The sequence below is a fragment of the Panthera tigris genome, chromosome C2 (genome assembly GCF_018350195.1).
Source record: "Panthera tigris isolate Pti1 chromosome C2, P.tigris_Pti1_mat1.1, whole genome shotgun sequence".
Taxonomy (NCBI): Eukaryota; Metazoa; Chordata; class Mammalia; order Carnivora; family Felidae; genus Panthera; species Panthera tigris.
The window spans coordinates 97,277,982-97,298,152 of NC_056668.1; the positions used below are offsets into that span (position 1 = coordinate 97,277,982).

Genomic DNA, 20,171 nt, shown 5'->3' on the forward strand with positions numbered 1-20,171 from the left:
CCTAATATACTTTGAAGGAGAGATAGTCAAAATGGACCCAGCTATTGGCCCTTTTAGTATTTTTACCCTCTTTGGAGTTTAGAAGGTTGCAACTAATTCTTTAATTCATGGCCCACAATAGTAATATCCCACAAGATGGGAACTATAGGTTCTATATTTTTTTCTTCACTATAAATCGTATCACATCTTTGATACCTTCTGCCCATCCTTTAATGCTGGCATGATATTGAATGTGGGAAAGACAGAAGATAATTTTTTTGGTTATCTCCTCTGTGTTGCAGGCACAAAATTGTGTGTTATGTTTGTATAACATGGATATAAGAATCACAGTACTAAAAAAATGCAGGGAGCTATTGCAGCTGCTTCCAAACAAGCATGGTAATTGAAATATACTAGCCATGCAATGTTATATTAGGTTCCAGTGTACAACATAGTGATTCCACAACTCTGTACGTTACACTGTGTTCACCACAAGCGTAGCTATTATCTGTCACCATACAACCTATTACAATATCACTGACTATATTCCCCACACTGTACCTTTTATTCCTGTGATTTATTCATTCCATAACTGGAATCCTGTGTATCCCACTCCTCTTCATCAGTGTTGCCCATACCTCATCCCCAGCAACCATCAGTTTGCTTTCTGTCTTTATGGATGTTTCTGCTTTTTGTTTATTCATTCATTTTGTTTTTTAGATTCCACATAAAAGTGAAATTATAGGGTATTTGTCTTTCCCTATCTGATTTATTCCACTTATTATAATACCCTCTAGGTCCATCCATGTTGTTGCAAATTGGAAGCTCTCATTGTTTTTTATGGCTGAGTAGTATTCCATTGTGTGTGTGTACGAGTGCGTGTGTATATGTGTATGTATATATGTATACACGTATATATATGTATATATGTCACCTCTTCTTTATTTTGCGTATCTGGGCTATTCTAAATAATGCTATCATAAACATAGAAGTGCATCTATTTTTTTGAATTAGTGTTTTTGGGTTTGGGGGGTAAATACCTAGTAGTAGAATTACCTGATCATGGTATTTCTATTTTAATTTTTTGAGGAAACTCCATCCTGTTTACCAATTTATATTCCCACTAACAGTGCATGAGGGTTCCTTTTTCTCCACGTCCTCACCAATACTTTTGTTTCTGGTCTTTTTAATTCTAGCCATTTGATACGTGTAAGGTGATATCTCATTGTGGTTTTGATTTGTATTTCCCTGATGATTAGTAATGTCAAGCATCGTTTCATGTGTCTGTTTGCCATCTGTATGTCTTCTTTGGAAAAAAAAATGTCTATTCATGTCTTCTGCCCATTTTTTAACTGGATTATTTTGGTTGTTTTTTTTTTTTCCTGTATTGAGTTGTATTAGTTCTTTATATATTTTGGATGCTAATCCCTTGTTGGATATATCATTTGAAAATACCTTTTTCCAATCAGTAGGTTGCCTTTTCATTTTGTTGATGGTTTCCTTTGCTGTGAAAAAGGTTTTTATTTTTGTGTAGGTCCAATAGTTTATTTTTACAAGCATGTTATTTTAATACATAAAACAAACACTAGATAGACTATAGTAATAAAGTACTAATTCTTAAAATCTGCTTGTAGTAGGCTTCCTCAAGATTAGTGTATTATTTGAGTTCCATGACCTTAAATTACTATAAATAAATACAGAGAAGTAGCTAAAAGAATTTTGTTATTGAAAAGATTGGGGATAGGGGCGCCTGGGTGGCGCAGTCGGTTAAGCGTCCGACTTCAGCCAGGTCACGATCTTGCGGTCCGTGGGTTTGAGCCCCGCATCAGGCTCTGGGCTGATGGCTCGGAGCCTGGAGCCTGTTTCCGATTCTGTGTCTCCCTCTCTCTGACCCTCCCCTGTTCATGCTCTGTCTCTCTCTGTCCCAAAAATAAATTAAAAAAACGTTGAAAAAAAAATTTAAAAAAAAAAGAAAAGATTGGGGATATAACAAGTAAAGTTTTCAATTTGATATTATATTTTCTGAATATGAGTAGTATCTAAATACTCTCTTCACTTTCAGTGAGAGAATGAAAAGTTTCCACTCTAGACCCTGTCATAGTTTCATTTAAACCTAAATTCAACTCTGCTGGTAACTGCTTATAAGCATTTGTCTGTTAAGTTGCAGGACAAGGAGTTTTCTGTAGGTTCAAGTGAAATCATTGCTCATCGTGTTTCCAAAATATCATTCTAATCTTTGTTTCCTTCATCTAGTGACAAAAGAACGTGGAAACTTAGTTTAGTATCAACACTGTAATTCATGTTTATGAACTAAGCAATCCAACTTTGGAGTCTGGCCTCTGAATCACTGTAGTTAGGAACTGGCTACAAAAACATTTTACATATGAAAGAAATATCAAGGATGTTTACTATCTTATTAGGATTACATATTTCTTAGCTCTGTGAATCAAAACTCATTGTAATTAAGTGATTCATTTTTGGAAAAATAGCCGAAAAAATATATTTACATTAGTCAGTTTATTTAAATTGTGGACTCAATGTGTCAATCAATCAACAATTATTTATTTGTCTTTTATGTGCTCTAAACTGTTTTAGGCCTTGGAGACTGTAGAAGAAAGATTAATTATAACCCTCAAGAAACTTAGTATAGGAATAAGAATTAAAGACTCATGTAAAATAACTTATTAGAACATTGTACAATGGTACTGAAAATTAGCTACTAAACCACATAAATGAGATATTAACTCCCATAGTAATTCTTTTTTTAAAGCAGTTTTTTTTTTAATTATTTTTTTTTTAAAGTTTACTTATTTTTGAGACAGACAGAGACAGAGCATGAACAGGGGAGGGTCAGAGAGAGAGAGGGAGACACAGAATCGGAAGCAGGTTCCAGGCTCTGAGCCATCAGCCCAGAGCCTGACGCGGGGCTCGAATTCATGGATCGTGAGATCGTGACCTGAGCTGAAGTCGGAGGCTCAACCGACTGAGCCACCCAGGCGCCCCTCTCCCATAGTAATTCTTAAGCAGCAAACATTATAAGGAAAGCTTCAAGAGTAGCTGGTGCTACTCAAAGGATGGATAGGTGGAGGGAAAAAGAACACAGAGAACATGAGTAAAGGGAGACAAGCAGACACAATGAAGGGAAGAGAAATGGACATGAATAGATGAGAGGCTGAGTATTGAGCAAATACAAGTGAGTAGGTCTAATAGGGACATATGTTGGAAATCTTGGCAACTAGCCCTATTTACACTTGATAGAAAATGAAACAGTGAAGCATTGAAGGTTTTTGAGGATACTTGGAAGACCTAATGCACACAACATTTAGGAATGGTTTCTTTGATAGTTCTGTTTGGCATAGGTTGGAGGACAAAGAAAGACACTGCAATCAGACTGGCTAATTATAAGGCTTTTGATGATGAGAAAGTGGAAATGATAAAGCAAGCAAGGAAGGAGGGAAATAAGCAACCTTCCAAACAGGAATCTTCAGGACTTGAGGTCTGAACATTTGAAATGATGAGCCATTTTAGAATGTCCCACAAAGACATCAGTTTCCAGGTGGGGAATGTTCAATTTGCAGATTGCAGATGCCCTGGTCCTACCCAGTGCTCATATTCTTCTCCATTCACCTTCTCAATGTGGACTACCTCTGAAGGATTCCCTTATTCTGGGATATTCCAGATCCTGCCACCAAAGCAGAGTCTTACTTGCCAGTTTTGACCCCGAAACATCCCTTACCTTTACCAAACTCCTTATTTTGCTGTTTCTTGTCATTCATATGGACTTTGCCTTACATGATTTTCAGGGTTCTCAATTTGAGCTATGCTCCTGGCTTCGTAAAAATCTTGCTTTCAGATGCAGCTCAATCTGTGAAGGAATCCTAAAAATGTCTGTACCTACATCACAACTTTTGTCCTGCCTGTCATAACTCTTTCAAACCCAGAGGAAATTTGGATGTATCACATGCAAATCACATGTATACATAAACTGAAAGCTAAACGATCTTCTTAGGGCGTATGATAGGTTTTTTATTCTCCATAGTGTCTACTGTAACACATGGTACCATGTTTTGCCCTATTTTCCCTTTCTCACTGTTTTTAAGTAGCTTACTTGTGATGTGCTTCAGTTTATTGGTGTGTGTATGTGTGTGTGTGTGTGTGTGTGTGTGAGAGAGAGAGAGAGAGAGAGAGAGTGTGTGTGTTTTTACACTGCTTAGAATTCACTGAAATTCTTGGATATATGGGTCTGTAGTTTTTATTAAATTTGGAAATTTTTCTATTGTTATTTTTCCCAAAATTGTCTGACCCCTTCCTTTTCTTTTTTCTGGGGCTCCTATTATATGTGTGAAATATCTTAGATGTTTCATATTATCCTGCAATAAGCTTTATACATGTTTATTCGGTCTTTTTAAAATTTATTTTAGGGGCGCCTGGGTGGCTCAGTCGGTTGAGTGTCCGACTTCAGCTCAGGTCACGATCTCATGGTTCGTGAGTTCGAGCCCCGCGTCAGGCTCTGAGCTGATGGCTCAGAGCCTGGAGCCTGCTTCCGATTCTGTGTCTCCCTCTCTCTCTGCCCCTCCCCCATTCATGCTCTGTCTCTCTCTGTCTCAAAAATAAATAAACATTAAAAAAAAATTAAAAATAAATAAATAAAATTTATTTTAAATCACTATGTTTTAGTTTAGTTAGATTTTCTTTCTATGCCTTTGAGTTTCTGTTTCTTTTCTTCTGAGATATTGCAGAATGGTTTCAGAGGATGGGGCTGCCTCTCTGGTTCACGTGGGCCAGGTCGTCCCAACCTAGCTCTGAAGGGATGATGGCTCTGCAGAGAGTCATGGTGTAGCCACACCCAGAGGAGCCAGCACAGCAGTGGGAGCCCCTCAGAGAGCTGCAGCATAGGTGGACAGCAGCACCAAGCCTCGGGAGTAGCATGGCCATTCCAGTGGATTTGTAAGGGAGAGCATCAAGCCAAAGAGAATTATTCTTGAGTGTTAAGGTTTCACAGAGTTTTCTTGGTTAGACTTTGTATTTACTTGGTATCTAGTACCCCTTTCTTCTTTCCTATTTCTCCCCTTTGGAATGGGAATGCTTACCATATGCCTGTTCCACCACTTTTTTGGAAGCACACAACTTGTTTGATTTCTTGAGTTCACAGCTTGGAAAGAAATTTTCCCCAGGATGAATTGTATCCCAAGTCTTTGTATCTGATTTAGATGAGACTTTGAACTTAGACTTTAGAGTTGATGCTGGAATGAGTTAAGACTTTTGAGACTATTGGGATGTAATTTGCTTTCAAGAAGGACATGGATAGGGGAGGGGCAGAATGTTAGGGACTAAATGTTTGTGTCCATTTCCAAATTCATATGTTGAAATCCTAAGCCCCATATGATGGTATTAGAAGGTAGTGCCTTTTGGGGCGCCTGGGCGACTCAGTTGGTTGAGCGATCGACTTCAGCTCAGGTCACGATCTCACCATTCGTGAATTCAAGCCCCACGTCGGGCTCTGTGCTGACAGCTCAGAGCCTGGAGCCTGCTTCAGATACTGGGACTTCCTCTCTCTCTGCCCCTCCCCCACTCATGCTCTATCTCTCTCTGTCAGAAATAAATAAACATTAAAAAAAATTTAAAAAAAAAGAAGGTAGTGCCTTTCGGAGGTGGCTAGTATAGCTCTCATGAATAGAATTCATGCTCTTATAAGACACCTCAGAGAGTCTCTCACTTCTTTCCCATGTGAGGATGCAGCAAGAATTTGGCCACCTATGAACCAGGAAATGGGCCCTTACCAGACACTGAATCTGTTAGTGCCTTGATCTTGGACTTCCCAGTCTCCAAAACTGTGAAAAATAAATTTTTGTTGTTTAAGCTACCTGGTCTGTATATTTCATTATAGCAGCCTGAATAGATTAAGACACTGGATAAATACTACTGAAAAATATTTCAAAAGGAAAGAGAGATACCAAAAGAAATCTTGCTCATTATTAGTAGATTTAAAAAAAAATAGGGGGTTTTTTATGGTTAAAAAAGTGATTGGGGTAAAAAAGATTGCAAATAGTATATAGTTTAATACTATGTGAATCAATATTGAGGAAAATGGATAGGGGAGAAGGCAATTTAAAAAGTATATAGAGTCTAGAAAGGTGAAGAGTTTATAACATTTTCTCTTATTTCAAATTTAATTTTTCTTAAAAATAATTTTTTTTAGCGTTTATTTATTATTGAGAGACAGAGAGAGACAGAGCATGAGCAGGGGAGGGGCAGAGGGAGACACAGAATCTGAAGCAGGTTCCAGGCCCTGAGCTGTCAGCACAGAGTCCGACACGGGGCTCGAACTCACAAACTGCGAGATCATGACCTGAGCCAAAGTTGGACGCTTAACCGACAGAGCCACCCAGGAGCCCCTCTTATCTCAAATTTTAGATTTGAAGCCCAAAGTACCTGTGAAAGAAGGACCTAATTCAGTCCTAACCAATGAATGAATGCCTGTTCCCAGATTTAGCAGTAGCTATTAGAAGCTTAAATACAACTTTTTTTGTTTATTTGCAGCTCAGTTATTTCAGTAGGAGGAGAAGGAAAGAAATACTAAAATAATGCAGCAGGGAGAGGAGGGCAGGAAGGAATAAAAAATAGAACAATGGGCCTAATAGTGATCCCTGGTCCACAAGACTTAACCTGCCAGGAGCAAGCAACCAACAGTTGCTTTCATTTGATATATAATTTTTTTTTTTTTTTTTACCCCAGCGACATGAATCGATACTCTTAGAACTCCTCAAGAAATATTTTTTGTTGATTTTATTCTTAGTGTGAGAAGAGAATATACAATTGGGGAAAGAAAGAAATAAATGAGCAAGTATGGTAATAATGTTTCGTTGAAGCCAAGGATAAAATATTTATAAAACTGAAATGTCAAAGGAAAAACTTAGAGTCAGACATAAGAATATTAACTTACTGCTTTAAGATAAAGTTCAGATTTCTATTTTAAAACTTTGAAGGAGAAATATTTTCATCTTGTCTGAGTGGTTCTGTGTCACATTTTAATAGAAAAATAATTACATTCTAAAAATGCTTGTAAAGTACAAAGATTTTATGCAATAGGGGCAAGACATAAATGTCTTAAATCTGAGAGAAGTTTTCCTTTTTTCCCAAGTAATTGTCTCCTCTTATAGACAATATCATTGGAAACCTTGGAAACCATAGACTGGCAGTATAGCTTTTGAAAAAGTGAGCACTAAATTGCCAATAATAAAAAAAGCATTGATTTTTTTTTTTTTTTTATTACTCTGAAAGGTGTTTTGTCTCCTTTGTTTGGCCATGGATGGGAGAAGGTACAAAACAGTTTGGACTGACAACAAAATCAGTAATTGCTGCACTAATTAATAGAGGTGTGCCAGAGAATTGAGAATACAGCTACCAGGCTACATTTCCTTAGGAAGCCTTTATAATTGATAGAGATGAAGTTTGGAATAAGGGCTACATTTAGTCTCTTGTTGTGCTTTGTTCCACTGCTCTGCATCTAAATCAGTCCAGACAAAAAGAGGGTGCCTTCCTGAGTTAGCTAGAACACCGTGTCCTTCCTATCAGTTCTCTCACTGTGTTTAAAGCTGTCGAAATGAGCTTTGAGCTGGTAGCCTAGGTTTGAAGAGGTCTCTTCCTGCAGCCTGTTTAACAGCATGATGGGCGTTAAGATCCATTTGTATCATGGGCATGGGCGTCCAATCAGCATTTTGAACAGTCATTAAATTAATTGCATTATTATTTTTTAATGTGCCCAGCAGTACTGAGTTAGATGCATTTTGATTTTTAAAAACGAAATAGGGTGATTCTTTCTGTCCTTCTTACAATGGTAGCTGGTCACAATATAGGCGGCCATGTGGTGGTCTCAGAGAAAGGGACTCAAACTTCAAAATAAGAAATGTAACTGAAAACCAACTCTCTCAAGCAAGAGATCATCAAAGAAAGTTCAAGGTAGGGTGTTTTCCTAAAGCCGTATGACTCCTAAAGTAAAAAAGCTTGGAAAATGATAATAAGAGTTCTTAGAAATGGCCCCATTTTCTACTCTGCTACAGCTTGTACCTGTTGGCAGAGGATATCAGGTGGCCTCATTCTAGCTTATTTCAACTTCACCTAATGGCATTACTTACTTGGTTTTTAGGGATCACATTCCATTTTCAGATCACTTTCCTCACCTTAACTAATTGCCATTACACAGGGTCATCCTGACCGCACACGCACGAGAACAGAACAGGGATCAATGGCAGTTCGCTTAACGCCTTTTTCATGACTAAGTGGCAAAGAGCGGAAGCATGGAAAGTGAACATCTTAATGGACAGACATGATCAAGTTGTTCCCTGAAGACTTTTTTCCCCCTGAAAACAGTATCTAAAAGTAATTTAAAAAGTATTTTTCCTCCACCAATCTTGAAACTCACTGAGGATATTAAAAACAAATCATTTATTTTATCAGCTCACCCCATTCCCTAGCTTGATATTTTAAAAACTTTTCCATCATAACCTATCATTTCCTTTGCTGTCTTCAAGAAGGGAGGAAAACATTTTTATTTATCAGATAATTTGATTTTAAGGAAATGGCTTTACCCTCACCTTTTACTCGGGCATTCTCAGGAGCTCTGGCATTCCACAGTCTAATCAGATACAAGTTATATCTTGGTCTGGAAATAAAGTGTGAATTGTTGAGCCTCCGATATGTAACACTACACGCCCATAAATGTCACTTGGGAGCCTGCAGATTCAAATCTAAAAGCAGTCCTTCGAATACCAGAGCAGAACGTACTTTTTTATGTGTTTTTCTTTATAGCCTCAAAACTGAAGATGATAGTTCAATGTAATGTGGGAACACAAGACAAAGTAATCTTCTGCACAGAAATACTTTATTTTGATTGTACTGTAATGACGTCTTGAAATTTCCATGGATTTGAAGATACAGCGTTTGTTATATACTCTAGATCAGATAGTATTGCTTCAACTGAGTCAAGTTACAGTAACCCTTAGCATTTTCTGTAAACAAAAGGAATATTTTCAGTGAGGTTGCTTCCTAATGAGAACAGATGTCATCAGACTTAGTCTGTTGGTACTTCCTGTAAAGAAGCAGCAGTGGTATAGCGGGTGCTCAGGGACCTTTATTGTCCTGACATTAATTGCTCCCTAGTGAGGTTCACCTTTGTAGAAGCTGATCACTTCTTTTTTTTTAATTTGTAATGCTTATTTATTTGAAGAGAGAAAGCCCATGCATGCACACGTGCGCACATACACGCGTGCGTGCGCGCACACACACGCGCGCACACACACACACACACACACACACACACACACACGAGTGGGTGAGGGGCAGAGAGAGGGAGAGAGAGAATCCCAAGCAGTCTCCATGCTGTCAGCATAGAGCCTCAATGGCACTTGATCTCAGGAACCATGAGATCATGACCTGAGCTGAAATCCAGAGTCACATGCTTAACCGACAGAGCCACCCAGGCGCCCCAGGAACTGATCACTTCTTACGTTTGTTCTCCCTTCCTTCTTCTCTCTTTTCTTTCTCTCTCTTTTCTCTGTTTTGAAGGAAAGACAGGTGAGAGAAAATGATGGAGAGGAAGCAAGGAGGCGATAAGAATACTGTTCCTGGAGGAACAGGCTATTTGCTTTTTGGAGCCTGGGAGTCTGACAGGTCCTCCTGGCAAGAGGCAGCAAGATCCTTGCTTGGGGAATGGGATTTTTTTCCACGGTATCTGGTGCTGTGTCCCTGAGGACATAGGAACAGCCATTTTACCCAAGTCCCTGGCTGTGTTTGTGCCAGACGTTGAGCCCTGTCTAGGTCCAGTCATGACTTAAACGAACCATGGTTTGGGCACGGTTTGGACCTGGGAGAGCAGCAGAGGGTGTCTAAGCTTCTGTTTGCCTGCTTCAGATCCAGGAGGAAGAACCCAGGAATCTGGCCAATCACTCATCTTAAGACTCCAGAATCCCATATGATTATTGTGATTATGTTGTTTCCTGCCATGTGTGCCAACTAAAAAAAAAAAAAATGTCAAGGTATCCTTAGATTGGGTAAAAGGTCAGAATGCAGACTTTGCTGTAACTTCCCACTGTAAATTCTTTAGTGGAGTGGGGAGGCATTAATGAGGTATTTTCTATGTATTGGGTTGTGTCCTCATAACCTGGGTTTAATTTTTGACTTTAGGTATTAAAACCGTTGAATTTTGCTCATGTTTTGTGAGAAGCCAACTAAAGATCCTTTTTTTTTTTTTAATCAGTTACTTACAGTGCATCTTTAGATGCTATCATTTCCAGTACAACCAACAATACAAACACTGTGGTGCTGGCTTGGAGAGAGAAATCAAAAAAGCCTCTTAAAATGACATCCTTCAATGTTGCCGAGGGCATTCATGCTTTTGATTACCACTCTCGGCTCAATTTAATTGGTATGTAAAATAAATCATGGTAACTCTGAGGGCCTCATAAATAGTCTGGGATGTGTATTTGTATGCACGGGGCCTCTCCACCTTCTTGCTTTATTGCCAGAGAGACCAAGTTGAACAGCTCACATTTTATTGCCTGAGAATGTCTGATAATGATGCATTATGATGTGCGGCATGTGTGAACTACATTGGGGTGGAAATATGAGAAAGGGCCCCAATGCTTGAATTAGCGTTTTTATCAGAATTTGTGGGGGATGTGAGATGATACAGAGAAAGACGACGGTTTTGGTGCTGTGTCTGCTATTCTGCCATCTTTCTAACACCACCGAATGCTCAACCTCCTGCTGCTGCTGTTGCGGCTGCTGCTACTACCACCACCACCACCACCACCACTGCTGCTACTACGGCTACCACTACTACTATTACTACTACCACCACGACTACTACCACCACCACTACTACTACCACTACTACAATTACTACTACCACCACCACTGCTACTACTACTACTATCACCACTACAACCCTTACTACTACTACCACCACTACCACTACTACTATTACTACTACCACCACCACTACTACTACCACTACTACAATTACTACTACCACCACCACTGCTACTACTACTACTATCACCACTACTACAACCCCTACTACTACTACCACCACTACCACTACTACTATTACTACTACCACCACCACTACTACTACAATTACTACCACCACCACTGCTACTACTACTACTATCACCACTACTACAACCCCTACTACTACTACCACCACTACTACTACTACTATTACTACTACCACCACAACTACTACCACCACCACCACTACAACTACTACCACTACCAACACCACACTACTACTACTATCACCACCACTACTACTACTACTACTACTACTACTACAACCACCACCACTACAACTACGGCCACTACTACTACAACCACCACTGCTACTACTACTACTACCACTACTACCACCACCACTACTACTACTACCACTACCACTACTACAACCACCACCACCACTACTACTACTACCACCACCACTACTACTGCCACTACTACAATTACTACAACCACTACGACACTACTACTACTACAGTCACCACCACTGCTACTACTACTACTATCACCACTACTACTACTACAACCACCACCACTACAACTACCTCGGCCACTACTATTACCACTACCACTACTACTATTACTACTACCACCACCACTGCTGCTACTACTACTACCACAACTACCACCACCACTACTACTGCTATCACCACTACTACTACCACCACCACCACCACTACTACTACTACCACACTACTACCACTACTACTACTACTACAACCACCACCACTACTATAACTACTACCACCACCACCACCACCACCACACTACTAGTACTACAACCACCACCACTGCTACTACTACCGCTACCACTACAACCACCACCACCACTACCACTACTATCACCACTACTACTACCACTACTACCACCACTACCACCACCACCACTACTACTGCCACTACTGCAATTACTACTACTACCACTACTACGACTACGACTACTACTACCACTATGGCTGCTGCTGCTGCTTCTATAGCCACAACACACCTACACCAGAACTATGAAATATAGAAAGTTTTCACTGTTCAGAATGCAACCCCCACTGCTTTTTGAACATTTTCAGATTACCCTAGTTTTAGTTTAAAATGAGAGTTCTTTTTTTGATATGAAAGAGTATATTTTAGCTGAGGAAATAAGCTATAAAGTTTCGGGCACTAACTATTTAAAATATGTGACGTTTTGAAAGCTGATAATTTGATATGGTATATACATTAGTTCAAACACTATGAAAAAGTGAGGCACTAAAACTTAATAGGGTAGTTGTAGAGAATGGCGATACATAGCCTTTGGAATGGGTCATACTGATAACGCTCATGTAACAATTATCACTCACATGAAGAGTATTGGTATCAGCTAGGAGGCTGAGTCTCTAAAATCCCTAACAATCATGGCTGACAATCACAGTAAAAGATACCTTGAATAAAAAAAAAAAAAAAAAAAAAAAAAAAAAAAAAGATACCTTGAATAGAAACTCAGGAATATGCCAATATTCACCTTTCAAAGAGAATTGTAGATCTATCTGATAAGGTTGGGTTAGCGAATTGAGTTTGGAAGGATGCAAATATCAACTATTTCATTGATTCATCGATTGAGTATTTCAACCCTACACACTGTCACTACTTTGTACCTGGCATAGTGCTGGAAAGAGAACAGTGAATAAGTTCAGCTCTACAGTCGGCCCCAAAGAAGAGAAAAACAAAGAGTGCTCTACTGAGTTTCCACAGACCAGAAACACCACTGTTCCACATGCTCTTGATGTGCTCCCTGAATAAAACCAATTCATGTTCAAAAATATCTTGTTCTCTCAATAGAGCAGGTCAAAAATATAATTCTGCTGTTTGTGTGCTTGTAAATATTCAATTGTTTATATGGCAGTGGAAATAATTTTTTCTGTATCTTTTTCATTAATTTGGAAACTTTAAATATTGGTTTAGTTCTTTCTTACTCCTGGGATAACTAACTGTAACTTGGTGTATATTCCTAGGCTGTGCTAGCAGTAGAAGGAAAGCATGAGGACTGAGAAGCAGGATTTTGTGGCCTCCTGGCTGGGCCATTGGCTGCCTCCTAAACGGGACTCTCTTGTCCTGTGGCCCCATGAATACTCGTTCCCCACGTCTCCTTCCATTTCAACCTTTTCCGGTAATAGAACTCAGGCCTGTTAGTTTGCCATGATCTTCCTTTCTTCCAGGCGGGGTGCATTAGTGCTCAGAAAGCATTTAAGAACCTACAGATGTGCGATATGCACTCATTTCAAAAAGAAAATGGTATGGGTTATTCATGTACTAAAAGCACTTTTTTTTTCTTTCTAATTCTGGTTAGCAACTGCTGGCATCAACAATAAAGTTTGCCTTTGGAACCCCTATGTTGTCTCTAAACCGGTTGGTGTCCTCTGGGGTCACTCAGCCAGCGTAATAGCTGTCCAATTCTTTGCTGCAAGAAAACAACTTTTCAGCTTCTCCAAAGATAAAGTAAGTGATATCCTACATTGAAAGTATTTACTTCTGCCTCCTGGGTTCCTCCCTAAATCTATCCTTGGTCCTGAATTCCTCTGGGGGATGGTGTAGATTTTTAAAATATACTGGCTAAATACTATGTCTTTGGAAATCTAAATTAGGAAAAGATATTTATGGTAACTTAAGCATAGTCCTGGGCAACTAGACAAAGTATTTCCTTAAAAAACTTTTCTAAATGATATACTCGTGGATTTAATCTTTATAGCTGCACTCTCAGAAGCTCACATCTGGAGAGTTTCCAAAGTTCTCACTAATGCAATAGAAAAAAAAAATAGCGATGGGGAAATGTTGCTTGGTAATTGTAAGATGTGGAATAGGCACAGCTAATTAGTTATTTTTTTTTATATTGAAGAAATTCGGTAAATTAGAAATTTAAGTTAACCTGAAGACTATCAAGTTCATTAAGTACATTTCGATTGTGTAAATCAGTCCATTTCCATTTGGTGATGTTGATGGGATATTTGTTAAATGTCAGACAAAAACATGGTACCAGAACCAGGCATCCAGGTTGAATCCTGACCACATTATTTACTACCCATATTCCCCTTAGGAAAATTTCTTAATCTCTAATAATCTTGTCATTTGTTTCTCTGTCAAACTTTCATTTTGCATAATGCCTAATTTATAGATCCAGTTAACATGTGACAGATTTCAAGACACTTGGTTGTGAAGAGAAGGGGCGCAGGGCTATAGGCTTATGGGAACAGGCCCCACCTGAGGCTTTCAATGAATCTGACTTTTTATTTTATTCTAAAGTGATACGTGTATATGTAAAATCTAAACAGAAACTCATCTTCAACTCCTTAGCCTCATCCCACTCACAGGTCCTGCCAAACTTGTATATTTTGCTGTAATACCGATTGTGTCAATCTTCTCCCAATTCTGGTTGATTCTACCATCAAAATATGTTTATCAGCCTCACCTCTCCCTCTCTGCTGCCACTGCTCTTAGTTCAAAATCTCATTTTCTTTTACCCAAAATATAACAAAGATTTCCTAACATTTCTCCCAACATCCAGATGATCTGACTCCAGTCTGCCCTTTGTCCTGCTAATGAAGCGGTTTGTAAAAAAAAAGCTTTTTTAGCACTTCATCTAATCCTCCGTCTAAGTATCAACTCCAGAATTCTTAAGCTTTCATACAAAGCCCTCTCCCAGTGTGTCAGCCCCACTTTATTTCCTGCTTTTCTTTTTCATTCATTTAAGGCTTCAGCCATATCCCAGTTGGCTGTTCCCACCCTGCTGCCTCAGGGCTCTGCAGTGTGCTCTTTCTTCTGCCTTTAGTTCCCTCTCCTTGATGATCAATTGACAAACCTCTTTTCACCCTCAGTCTCAAACTTTCTGGAGTCTTTCACACAGACTTCTGTTGCACACTCCACACTCCAGTTGCACCTGTGTGTCTCTTATTGGAACATGTATCCTGTTGTTTCAAAATTAACTGTTAGTTTGCTTCCTTAACCAGGGGGTGGTGTCTTTTTGGCTTGTATCCTTGGTATCCCTGTGTCTGGCACCTTGTAGTGTTTGTTCTGTGGTTATTTGTTGACACCTTGAAGGGAAGACATGTAACTATGAATCCAAAGTACCAAAAAACTCAGACTGAAAACGTTATTGATGTCCTCATCACATTTAGTTGTTTTATTTTTTGAGATCTTTGAGCACGTGGATATAACTTCCACTACTGAATTGAACAGTAATGTGCTTTGGGTACTCAAAGGTTATACATGTATCTTTTCCTAGATTTTGAGTCCTTAAGAACAAAGGTTATTTGTTGAGTTCGTTTTTTTCTGTTTCCCAGGACATAGCACATATTAATGTACTTAAACACATGTTAAATGGGACATATAAAATAGTGTAACTATCAATTAGCCGATGGGATCGATGAGGTTAAGGACTATTATATCTTTTTTGAATTGTGCCAAACACATAGTAACTCGTCCATACATCTTAAATGAATGAGTCTTTATCAAACAAATACGAAACAAATAACAAGTATTTTATCATTACAGAATTCCATGAAAGTGTTGAGTGAAAGAAAAAAAAAAACCCATCTTAGAGTGGGTTAGTAAACACTTTATTTGTCTTATTGAAGACTCTACCCTGGGAGACAGGATTTCAGGTTGTTCTGAAGAACTGCTCCAAAGTTTGTCTATTTATTTATTTATTTATTTATTATTATTTTTTAAATTTTTTCTTAACGTTTATTTATTTTTGAGACACAGAGAGACAGAGCATGAGCGGGGGAGGGTCAGAGAGAGAGAGAGACACAGAATCTGAAACAGGCTCCATCCAGGCTCTGAGCTGTCAGCACAGAGCCCGATGCGGGGCTCTAACCCCCGGACCGCGAGGTCATGACCTGAGCCGAAGTCGGACGCTTAACTGACTGAGCCACCCAGGTGCCCCCAAAGTTTGTCAATTTATAGGGGATTGTATACAAAACGAAGGGAAGGGTATACCTGCTCGCAAGCAGTTCTCCAAGGTATAATTGCGTGTCACAAGGCAGACTTTGGTTGTAAAAATTAAGGTTTACTGATTTCCACACAGATGTGTGAAAGACCCCTTAGGTCATCTTAATACATTGTGTTTCTATCATATATGATTGTTCAAAAATACTGCCTGCATGCTTCTGCTTAACTGGTTTTCTGCTTCTTGTTTTTGGTTTCTCCTTGAAATCATTTGAGAGCCAGAGAAGGCTGACATCAGTTACCCACTGCGGTTTTAATGCACAAAGGGTTTTATAACTTTAAAAGCGAGTGAAAAAAAAAAAAAAGTCATCGGAGTCACAATTGATTGTGTATAGGTATCATCAATGTTAAGACTACCTAGCCTCTCCCAAAGCTGTTTTATCATTCTATTTTTGCTTTGACTTCTAAACCATTACGTTGTAATAAAGCTTGTCATGCTGTCTTTTACATTAGTCTAAATCCATTTCACTTTGATAAAGGTATAGTAATCTTGTCTTTACGTCTTTATAACAAACAGGGCTTTCTACTACCAGGTTAAGCCTTTGCTTTATTGCTATACAATTCTTTTGGATGTTTTATGGGACTAGGGTAAAGGAACAGGGCAAATGAAAGACAACATCTTTTTTTTTTCAAAGAGCCTTTGAATGAATCATATTTTTGTCAATGAGTTAGAGACTTTCAGACCAAAGCAATTTAGATCTAAATAATTTCTTCCAAAAATGATCTGAGACTTCAGGTGGTGGGTTTTTGTTTTGTTTTGTTTTGTTTTGTTTTGTTTTGTTTTTGGAAGACTGCTGTAGTACCATTTTCCAGTGATGATTAAATAAATTTATCCCTATAGAATTTGGTAAATTTGGTACCACACTAAATAATAGTCCATTTGCATTTTGCTTTAGACTCCTAAACTTCACTAATGACAGCACCCTGCTGGGGGTTAGTAACTTGGGGATTTGGAGGAGGAATTACCATGGGGAGTAAAAGGATTTTCAAAGCCTAGCAGAGATCTCTCTGCTGGAGGCCAACATTGCAACCCGTGAGCCTGATTAGCCTCTTCTATTGCTCCTAACTCTTCTAGGCTCTTCACCTGATTTGCCCATCAGAATCATATCCTTTGGAACTTAATCCTTCATTTAAGGTTGTGATTTTTCTTCTTTTTTTTTCTTCAAATTTTTACTTAAATTCTAGTTACATATAGTGTAATATTGGCTTCAGGAGTAGAATTTAGTGATTCATCACTTAAAACAGCCAGTGCATAACAGAACAAGTGCCCTCCTTAATACCCATCACCCATTTAGCCCATCCTTCACCCACCTCCCCTCTATCAACCCTCAGTTTGTTCTCAATAGCTAAGACTCTCTTATGGCTTGCTTTCCTCTCTTCCCCCCTTCCCCCACTTCCCCTATGTTCATCTGTTTTGTTTTTCTAAATTCAACATATGAGTGAAATCATATGGTATTTGTCTTGCTCTGACTGACTTACTTTGCTTATCATAATACCCTCTAGCTCCATCCACATCACTGCAAATGGCAAGATTTCATTTTTTTGATGGTCGAGTAATAGTCCATTGTATCTATATACCACATCTTCTTTATCCGTTCATCAGTTGATGGGCACATTGGCTCTTTCCATAATTTGGCTATTCCTGATAATGCTGCTGTAAACATTAGGGTGCATGTGCCCCTTCAAATCAGTATTTTTGTATACTTTGGGTAAATACCTAGTATACTAATGCAATTGCTGGTTCGTAGTATAGTTCTATTTTTAACTTGTTGAGGAAACTCATACTGTTTTTCACAGCGGCTACAACAGTTTGCATTGCATTCCCAATAATATAAGACGGTTCCCCTCTCTCCACATCCTCATCAACACTGGTTGTTCCTTGTGTTGTAAACTTTAGCCATTCTGACAGGTGTGAGGTGGTAGCTTATTGTAGTTTTGAATTGTCATTCCCTGATGGTGAGTGATGTTGAGTATCTTTTCATGTGTTTGTTAGCTATCTGGATGTCTTCTTTGGAAAAAATGTCTGCTCGTGTCTTCTGCCCATTTCTTCACTGGATTTTTTTGGAGGGGTGTTGAGTTTGATAAGTTCTTTACAGATCTTTGATTCCAACCCTTTATCAGAGATGTAATTTGCAAATATCTTCTCCCATCCCACAGGCTGCCTTTTAGTTTTGTTGATTGTTTCCTTTACTATTTCCTTTGTTCCTTATCTGGATGAAGTCCCAATAGCTCAAGTTGTGCTTTTGTTTCCCTTGCCTCCAGAGATGTGTCTGGTAAGAGGTTGCTCAGGCCAATGTCAAAGAGGTTGCTGCCTGTGTTCTGTAGGCTGTTGATGGTTTCCTGTGTCACATGTTGGTCTTTCATCCATTTTGAATTTATTTTTGTGTATGGTATAAGAAAATTTCATTTTTCTGCATGTTGCTGTCCAGTTTTTCCAATACCATTTGTTGAAGAGAGTGTCTTTGTTAATGGGTATTCTTTTCTGCTTTGTCAAAGATTAGTTGGCCATATAGTTGGCCAGAAGTTGGGTCCACTTCTGGGTTTTCTGTTCCATTGATCTATGTGTCTGTTTTTGTGTTAGTACCATACCGTTTTCATGATTGCAACTTCATAACATAGCTTGACGTTTGGAATTGTGATGCCTCCAGCTTTCTTTTTCTTTTTCAAGACTGCTGTAATTATTCAGGGTCTTTTGTGATTCCATAAAAATTTTAGGAATGTTTGTTTGAGGTTCTGATTTTTTTCAGACCCTGATTTCTACATTGTAGACCCAAAGTTGATAAGAAAAATACAAAGTGAGACTTTGTGTTATGATTATATCTTACCTGCTTGTCTTCCTTTTCCTTCTGTGTACTCTTCCTCCTCAACTTCCCTCTGTTCATCCAGAAACAAAGCCATTTTCATTTTGTTTAAACTACACAGGTAAAGGGGCACCTGGGTGGTTCAGTCGGTTAAGCATCCGACTTTGGCTCAGGTCATGATCTCACGGTCCGTAAGTTCGAGCCCCGCGTCGGGCTCTGTGCTGACAGCTCAGAGCCTGGAGCCTGTTTCAGATTCTGTGTCTCCCTCTCTCTCTGACCCTCCCCCGTTCATGCTCTGTCTCTCTCTGTCTCAAAAATAAATAAACATTAAAAAAAATTTAAAAAAAAACTACACAGGTAAATAGGTTAATGCCCTTCCATAAAAATTATAAATGAGGAAAAATGTAGTACAAAAAATGGATACTCCTTTTGTTTATTTCCCCTTCAAATCCATTTCTCTCCCAAGAAACAGCCATTATTAACCCTTGATGTATATCTTCTCATAATTTTTGTTATACAGTTGGCCCTTAAATAGTGTGGGAGTTAGAGGCACTTACCCCACACATAGCCAAAACTTCATGTATAACTTTTCACTCCTCAAATACTTAACTACCAGTAGCCTACTACTGTTGACTAGAAGTCTTACTGATAAGTAAGTTAATCATAAGTAGTTGAGTAACACATATTTTGTATATTTTATGTATTATAGACGGTATTCTTACCACAAAGTAAGGTGGAGAAAAGGCAATGCTAAGGAAACATAAGGAAGAGTAAATACATTTGCAAATACATTTGCAGCACTATACTGAATTTATATTAAAAAAAATATCACAGGGGCGCCTGGGTGGCTCAGTCGGTTGAGCGTCTGACTTCAGCTCAGGTCACGATCTCGAGGTCCGTGAGTTCGAGCCCCGCGTCAGGCTCTGGTCTGATGGCTCAGAGCCTGGAGCCTGCTTCCGATTCTGTGTCTCCCTCTCTCTCTGCCCCTCCCCCGTTCATGCTCTGTCTCTCTCTGTCTCAAAAATAAATAAATGTTAAAAAAAAAAAATTAAAAAAAAAATATCACATATAAGTGGGCCTGCAGAGTTCAAGCCCATGTTGTTCAAGGGTTAACTGTATTATATATTATGTATATATAATAATATAATATATTTTATTTTATTATGTTATATTGTATTGTATTATAGTATTATATATACTATCCTGTGTATGAGTACAAATACAAGGTAGTATTTATTATTAGTTTTTATGTAAATGGTATCATACAAGACATTTTTTCTGCAGCTTGGTTTTCCTTAAAGAATAGCTCCTGGAGATCTTTCTGTGTGACTACACAGAGACCTGAATTTTTACTTGATGCAT

General features: G+C 38.7%; 1 protein-coding gene across 1 annotated transcript in view; it reads left to right on the top strand.

Annotated features, from left to right (window-relative positions):
- WDR49 (WD repeat domain 49) overlaps positions 1-20,171 on the top strand; it is a 139,009-nt gene that overhangs the window by 29,299 nt on the left and 89,539 nt on the right. The window contains exons 6-7 of the mRNA XM_042956900.1: positions 10,235-10,402; positions 13,355-13,503. Of these exons, the coding sequence (XP_042812834.1) occupies positions 10,235-10,402; positions 13,355-13,503 (317 nt within the window). The remainder of the gene's footprint in view (positions 1-10,234; positions 10,403-13,354; positions 13,504-20,171) is intronic.